At 45.8% G+C, this 8,334-nt stretch overlaps 1 protein-coding gene across 3 annotated transcripts in view; it reads right to left on the bottom strand.

Moving 5' to 3' along the window:
• Positions 1–357: 357 nt before the first annotated feature.
• Positions 358–8,334, bottom strand: part of CASP7 (caspase 7) — a 32,571-nt gene continuing 24,594 nt past the window's right edge. For all 3 annotated transcript variants that reach the window (XM_028481096.1, XM_007106959.3, XM_007106958.3), the window contains exons 3-7: positions 6,928–7,061; positions 6,337–6,465; positions 3,110–3,285; positions 2,622–2,751; positions 358–646 (exon numbers count right to left, since the gene is read on the bottom strand). In XM_028481096.1, the coding sequence (XP_028336897.1) occupies positions 423–646; positions 2,622–2,751; positions 3,110–3,285; positions 6,337–6,465; positions 6,928–7,061 (793 nt within the window). In that variant the 3' untranslated portion in view covers positions 358–422. The remainder of the gene's footprint in view (positions 647–2,621; positions 2,752–3,109; positions 3,286–6,336; positions 6,466–6,927; positions 7,062–8,334) is intronic.

The raw sequence follows: 8,334 nt of genomic DNA, 5'->3' as shown, positions 1-8,334 counted from the left end.
ACAACAAGGAAAAAGAAAGACAAACAGAAAATTAATCTTAAGAGAAAGTCACCAAATGGGTAACAAAGTTAAAAAAAAAAAAGTCTCTGAAAATTCAGAGACGATAAGACAGCACCAGAAAGTTTCCTGTTGAATCAATTTTCCTGAAGTTAAAATCTTTTAGAATTTCTGGATCTTTCAAGAGCATCAAAAAAAAAAAATTCTGATTCATCAACAAATGATCCGTAGCTTCTCAGCTAGAATGCGCCCCTGGAATGGTTATCTTCAGAAGTAGAGCTCCTTGGTGAGCATGGAGACCACACATGGGATCTGCTTCTTCTCGTGGAAGCATGGGTCATTAGACCGAGATTCAAAAAAAATCTGATTCATCAACAAATGATCCGTAGCTTCTCAGCTAGAATGCGCCCCTGGAATGGTTATCTTCAGAAGTAGAGCTCCTTGGTGAGCATGGAGACCACACATGGGATCTGCTTCTTCTCGTGGAAGCATGGGTCATTAGACCGAGATTCAAAGTGCCTGGCCACCCTGTCATTCACCCTGGTGAGAATCTGCAAGATCTCCAGGCTTTTCCCGTGCTCGTTCAGGATGGAGCAGAGGGCCTGCACAAACCAGGAGCCACTCCCTGGGTTCCTCCATGAGTAATAGCCTTCAACGGGAGAGAAAGGAGATGAAATCAGCTGACCTGGCCACTGCTCCGCTCACCACCCAGTAGGAGCTGTTGGGTTTGGGGCCTTCGCACATGCTTTTCTGAAGTGACAGTACTCCCCGCCTATCCGTGCAGGTATGTGTCCTACGGGTAACCACTCTAAAACACAAATCTCATCCTGTCCCTGTCCTACCTAAAACAGTTCCGTCGCACCCCTATATTAGGGTGAAGTTGAGGCTGCTTAGCACAGCCCACAGGGCCCATGACAACGTGGCCCCCTGTCTACCTGTCCGGGTTTGAACCTTGCTAATGCCCGGCCACACCCTGTGCTATGGCCTCTCGCTCCTCTCCGTGCCATGGGAGTGAAAAGGCAGCGGTCTACAAGCCAGGGTGAGAGCTCTCATCAGAAGCCACAATGCCCGGCACCTTGATCTCAACCTCCAGAATGGTGAGAAATGAATTTCTGCCCCCCCAGTCTGTGGTCTTATGTTAGCGCAGCCGGAGCAGACTGACAGCCCCTGTGGTCCAGCCTTTTGAGTTTTACCAACGCACTGGGCCACCTGCCCCTGGGCACTCTGTCTGGTGAGCCATCTCTCCCTTCCTCCTGCTGTTCGGTTTTTCAAGACCCAGTTACAGCAGCTCTTTTTTCTGGAAGCCTCTCTCACCTGCCTCCCTAGAGTTCACCCTTCTTCCTTCAGTTCTGCTAGACCTGGCTCAGAGCACCTCCAACTTGAGTAACAGGTTGGTTTACACAGACACATGCTCCCGTGACTCCGCCTCCCTCTCACGGGCAGGAGACCAGATTTCCTTCTTCCACGCACAATCCTTAAAACTTGTGACGTTATCATTCTCACAAAACCCCATCTGTAGATCCCGCCAGAACTGGTTTTCTAAACACAATGGCCTATTTACTGTAACCAGTACCTCTGTATCAAGCACTTGACAAACTACTACTACAGTTGGGAGAATTCTAACTTAGTGATGGTTTTTACCCCAAACAAAGGAACTTCACTGAACTCACTCAGGCAGACCCGGAGCTCGGTTAATCATAAGGTGGCTTGCTTGCTACAGGCATTTCTGGTGTCTCTTAACAGGCTGCCATATAAAAGAATCCTGGTCTGAGCTCTAACTCTATTACGTACCAAAATCTCTATATGACCTTGGGCAGGTCACCTAAACTCACCCAAGCTCAATTTTTTCTTCTATCTGTAAAATTAGGACAGATGGAACACCTTTCCTAACTACCTACACAATTATTTCAGGGATAATTGAGGTAAAAGACATGAACAACACTTGGTAAATTGTAAAGTGCCATAGAAATGTTTGTTCTTATAATTCTCAACAGTGATAATAATAATCATAAATGAGAGAATTCAGCCTTCTTTGGGGAGAAAAGTGACTACGTCCCTGTGGTAGGTAGAATAATGGCCCCCAGAATAATGGCCCCCAGAGATGTTCATGCCCTAACTCCAGGGCCTGTGAATATGTTACCAGACACGGCAAAAAAAGAGCTTTGCAGATGTGATTGAGGTCAAGGAAACAAGATGGGGAAATTATTCTGGATTATCCAGATGGGACTAATCTAATCACAGGAGTCCTTAAAAGAGGGGAACCCTTCCCAGCTGTGGTCAGAAAGAGCGGTGTAAGGGTGGAGGGAGGGTCAGAGATGGGAGGTTGCTGGTTTTGAAGCTGGAGGAAGGGGGCCACGGGCCAAGGAATGCAGGTGGTTCTAACACGCCGGGAAAGCAAGGACATGGATTTTCCCCCTTACAGTCTCCAGAAGGAACTGTAGCCCTGCCAACCCATTTTGGAATTCCGTCCTCTGGAACTGTAAGGTAATACATTTGTGTGTGTTAAGCCACTATGTTTGTGGCAATTTATTGCTGCAGCAGTAAGAAACTGACATAGCTGCAAGCCTTCATGTCGATGGTGGGACGGATGGCATGGTCTGGTTAGCAGACAATGGACGTGATACCTGGAACTGTGGAATAGGCGAAGAGAAAGTCGGCTTCAACTGGGATCTTATATCGGGGATTAGCATCTGTGTCATTGATAGGCCCCGAGTCGGCCTGGATCCCATCATCAAGCTCTGTCCCCCGGCAAGCCTAAATATCAAAGCAGAGATCACTCCGTGAAGTTGGGAACAGGAACACGTGTGCTGTTCACTGCTGTGTCCCCGTGTTGTCTACGCTTGGCATGTACTAGCAACGCAACAATCTTCAAGATAATTTGATAATGTGTCAAATCAGTAAGCAGCGCAAATAAAAATATTGCAATGTCTTAAACTCTCATAATTTGTGACCCAATGCAATCTAAATGCAGATGGCAAGCATTTAGAGGTAGAAAAATACAACCCAAATTTGCATACCCCAATAGAAACAGCATGTAGATTTGTAAAAAATGATACAATCCAAGTCACTGTGTAATCTTTTCCCATTTCTATGGACTTTGGAAAGGGATTACCTGAATGAAGAAGAGTTTGGGTTTCTCTAACAGGGTTTTGCATCGATCCCCCCTAAAATGGGCTGTCAAGTCCTTTATTGCTGTCTTGCCATCTGTGCCATAAATTAAATTTTCTTCTCCGTGGCTTAACAAGATGCAGGCAAAGCAGGCTGAATTTCTGTGGTCCTCTTCAGAGGCTGCAAGCGATTTAAACATTGAAAAGTTAAACCCCAAGTCCTGTGGGACCTCAGAGGTAGTATTCCCTTCCAGCCTGGCAGCTGTTACTGACAGAGAGGGACGGGCAGATGGTGGAGGAGCACCCCTGGACGACACTGGAGAGAAGTTAAGAGAGAGGGAGAATTCTAGAGTTCTCACTCAGTCTGAAACCAGAACGAGGCTGCCTCATGAGGAAGAGAACCCCAAGGGTAGGAGGGTTTCAGGCAGCAGCTGGGAGACAGCATATGGGGTTGCTAAAGAGTGTGGCCTTTGTTAGGTCTGTGACACTGGGTGAGTTACTTAACCATTTTGTGCTTTGGTTTCCTTGTCTGTAAAATGGAGACAACAGTACCCATTAAATGAGTTGATATTTGTAAAGCAGACCACAAGAGTATTGGGCAAGTATTTGTTAAAGAAAATAGAACATACTAAGTGAAACAAGCCACTTACTAAAGGAAAAATACTCTACCATTCCATGTATATGAGGCTCCTAGAGTAATCAGGTTCACAGAGGCAGAAGACAGAATGGTGGTTGCCAGGGGTTGCGGGGATGGGGAAATGCGGCGTTAGTGTGTAATGGGGACAGTTTCAGTTACGCAAGATGAAAAGAGTTCTTCTGGAGACAGGTGGTGATGGCTGCCAAGCAATGTGAATGTACTCACTGCCACTGAACTGTACACGTAAAAGTCTTTAAGGGCTTCCCTGGTGGCGCAGTGGTTGAGAGTCCGCCTGCCAATGCAGGGGACGCGGGTTCGTGCCCCGGTCCGGGAAGATCCCACATGCCGCGGACCAACCAAGCCCGTGAGCCACAATTACTGAGCCTGCGCGTCTGGAGCCCGTGCTCCGCAACAAGAGAGGCCGCGATAGTGAGAGGCCCGCGCACCGCGATGAAGAGTGGCCCCCGCTCGCTGCAACTAGAGAAAGCCCTCACACAGAAACGAAGACCCAACACAGCCAAAAATAAATAAATAAATTAATTAATTTTTTAAAAAAGTCTTTAAGACGGTAACTTTTATGTTATGTGTAGTTTACCACAATTTAAAAAGTAAAAAATAAGATTACAAAAAAAAAAAAAAAGAAAGAAAGAAAATGCTAGGTTGGCTGTCAATTTAGGATACTGAGGAGAGGAACCATAAATTATGTAATGGGTTGGCTCAGCTTGATTTCATCTAAGGTTCTGTGGTTCTAACTAACTAATTACTATAACCTATCCTGTCTTCTTCTCTTCTCTTCATCAATGATGAGGGAAGAAGAAGATTCAGAATTTCTTAATTCCCTGGAGGTCCAGTGGTTAGGACTCCACACTCTCACTGCTGAGGGCCCGGGTTCTATCCCTGGTTGCGGAGTTAAAATCCCACAAGCTGTGCGGTGTGGCCAAAAAAAAAAAAATAGTGAAGAATTTCTTGAGCACCTACTGCAGGCAGACAGTGATCTAGGTACTTTGCCGGAGTTATCTTATTTAATCCCTACAAGAGCCGCTTGAAGTAGGCCTTGTTTATCTTTATTTCACTGATAAAAAAATGGAATCTCGGAGAGGTCCTAGAACTTTGTCCTGTCAAGAAAAATCACCATGTTGCTATTTTGACAGGACAATAAATGAGAATTCTGTGATCCTGACATGCCCTGGACATGGGTAGAATAACTTACTTTTCATAAGGACAGAAATTACAATTGGGACAAGCCCTTACATCTGTAGAGGCCATTACCCTTCTCAAATCACATTCACAAACTTTCCCTCAGCTAATGCTAACTGCAGCCCCAAGAAGCAGGAGGAGATGGTATCATGATCCGTATTTCAGGAAAGTAAAAAACCAAGAAGGCACAGATGCTGTGCCTAGCTCACCCAGCTGCTAGAACTTGGACTAGACCCCAAATTTGTACTCTTGACTTCCAGTCTGCTCTACCATGCGGCCTACTAGGGTACAGAAGGTGGGCTCTTAAGGTTCCTGTTTGAAGAAATAAGGAAAAGATGCCTAGTTGTTTTGTTTTGTTTTTGCAGTATGTGGGCCTCTCACTGTTGTGGCCTCTGCCGTTGCAGAGCACAGGCTCCGGACGCGCAGGCTCAGCGGCCATGGCTCACGGGCCCAGCCACTCCATGGCATGTAGGATCTTCCCGGACCGGGGCACGAACCCGTGTCCCCTGCATCGGCAGGCGGACTCTCAACCACCGCACCACCAGGGAAGCCCAAGATGCCTTTTTAAGGTGCACATGACCCGCGCCACCAGGGAAGCCCAAGATGCCTAGTTTTTAAAAATATAAGAGAGGGTACTTAAGAGAGAGTGTTATGGGGAGGGGGGTCTTTTTTTTTTTTAGCTGCACAGCTAAGAAAAGCAGCACTGATTGGAATTGTGTGCCTACCCTCTGCCCATGGGTCACCACCTAATGAGTTGGGAGGCCATTACTTTCAATCATTTGCCCTAAATGCGAGAATATCCTAGGTGGCTTCCACTACATGGTGTGGGGTAATAGAAAACGTAATTGTTCTGGAATCGGAAGACCAAGGCTTGAGTTTTGGTTCTGCCCCTACTAACTATGTCTTCAGCAGGGCCTTTATCCTCTCTAAAGCTTTGTCCCTATATTCATGAAATGGGCATGATAATACTGTTGGCCAATATGCAGGGGTTGTGTTAAAGATCTAAAGAAACAAATTTGTGACCATGTCATATAAAAAAATAAGGTGTAGTGTATGGGGTTATTATTCTCTCTCTGCCACCAGGGAAAAGTTTATACTTAAACTCTGTTCTGGACAGAAAGGTAGATTTGTTACTTCCCTAGGAATTGGCGTTTTGAAATTGAGACCATTCTGTAGATACAGAACCTATTTCTCTTGCTGTGATGTAAGCTGCTTTCACCTTTTTAGGGGGAGATCTAAGTTTCCAGAGAGACAGGTGCCCCAGAGACAGGTATGGAGTCACCCAGAGGAAGGAAGGGCTTCCCACGCTGAGACATTTCCCTCCTGCATGTGAAGGTGTCTTCCGCAGACCAGGTGGGGAGAAGGAGGAAGACTGAAGGAGGAAGGGCAGGAGTGCACCTTTTTTCAGCAGATCTTGCATCCTGGCACAAGAGCAGTCATTATAGACAGTCACATCAAAACCCAGGCTTCGGAAGCACTTGAAAAGAGCCTCAGCATCTTTGTCTGTTCCCTCGCGGACACCCATTCCTGTGGGAATCAAGCACCGAGTCCACGATGAGTGCCACGTGCTGGCACCATCAGGCCAGGCGCTCCGGTGTAAATGCTGCCAAGGTCACCATTTAGATGAGCGACTGAAATAAGAAGCAAACTCAAAGGAGAGGGTAACTCAGCCCACCCACAAAAGGCGAGCCTCGTCATGGCGACTCTCAGGCCCAGTCAGCCCAAACAGCCCGCCTTGATCCTCAGCCAAATCCCACACGTGGTCCAAATATTACACCCGCTAACGCACAGGATGGGACTCTCAGACTGAAAGTTCCCAGTTTCCCCGCATCCCTCTCTCTTGGACACTCGAATACCACCTGAGGAGGGGCTGTCTGCCACAGGAGGTGGGCACAGTGTCTTCCTGATGAGCGTCTGATACAAGTCTGAATGCAAGCTGAAGAAACTGGAAGGGAACAGGAGATGTTAGCCCATGCCCACAGCACCCACCTGTCACTCTGTCGAAGTTCTTGTTGTTTATGATGATGCATTTGCCCACCTTCTCAAAATTCATGTTATACTGATACGTAGGCACTCGGTCCCGGGGGTTCTTGGCCGATTTCCCTGAGTCATTTTTCTTCTTACTGGGGAAATACAAAGCCAGTCAGGGGCTGCGGAAGATGTTTGGACAGGAGTGACCTCTTGTTTTTACTACTAGCATAAAAGGGGTGCCCAAGAATGCTGCAATGTCTGTGAAAAAGAAAAAGAGCTGGGGTGGACAGGTGGTTCTGTTTAATTGTCATGTTTAAAATGAACAGGATCTCCTGCTTAATTTCAGTAGGTGCTACAGAAATGCAAACTGAAATCATAATGCGATACCAGTACATTCCTCAGAATGGCTTCATTGTCTTGGTGACCACGTTCGGCACCCGGAATTATTATACGTTACTGGGGGAGCCCCCTTTGTACATCCTTCTGTGGAAAACTGGCAGAACCTACTAAAACTGAACTTAAACATATCCTATGACAGAGCTATTCCACTCCCCGGTATATAGCTCAAAGGAGAGCAGACGTTTACCTAACGACAGAGCCACACGTGTGCACAGCAGTACTATTTAAACAGCCCCAAACAGGAAATAATCCAAATGTCCATTTGCAGTAGAATGGATAAATTGTGGAATATTCACGCAATGCAATACTATAGACAGGCAGACCTCAGAGATATTGTGGGTTCGGTCCAGACCACTGCAATAAGCAAATATCCCAATAAAGCAAGTCAGATGATCTTTTTGGTTTCCCAGTGCATATAAAAGTTATGTTTAAACCATACTGTAGTCTATTAAGTGTGTTATATGTCTAAGAAAACAATGTAGGTATATCTTTATTAAAAAAATACTTCATTGCTAAAAAATGCTAACCATCATCTGACAACACAGGGTTGTCACAAGCCTTCAATTTGTAAAAAAACACATTATCTGTGACGCACAGTGAAGTGAGAGTGCAAAAAAATATATGCCTATAATAATGAGAGTGAACAAACCATGACAACACAGAGCCACATGCATGCATCTTACACAGGTAATGCTGAGTGAAAGAACCCATATACAAAAGGGTACATAAGTGTGTGCACTTCTCTATGTAGATGTTATAATTTAATTAACATTTACATTAAAAGGGGAAAAAAGGAACAGCAACTTAAACAAGAAAGTAGGCCCCTTCCGATCTCCAGACACTGACCGTCCAGTTTTCTAAGACTCAGGCACACAGGCACTGAGACTGGAATCTGGGGGCATCGTTGACAGGGTAGAGGATAAAAATGTCAAATATCAGTGGGGAGCTGCATTGCTAGTCGACCGTCTGAATGTAAGCTCCATGAGAGAAGAGATTTTTTTTGTTTGTTTGTTTGTTTGTTTGTTT

Source organism: Physeter macrocephalus, chromosome 20, assembly GCF_002837175.3.
Source record: "Physeter macrocephalus isolate SW-GA chromosome 20, ASM283717v5, whole genome shotgun sequence".
In the NCBI taxonomy this organism is placed as follows: Eukaryota; Metazoa; Chordata; class Mammalia; order Artiodactyla; family Physeteridae; genus Physeter; species Physeter macrocephalus.
This window is presented reverse-complemented; position numbering and strand designations above follow the sequence as displayed.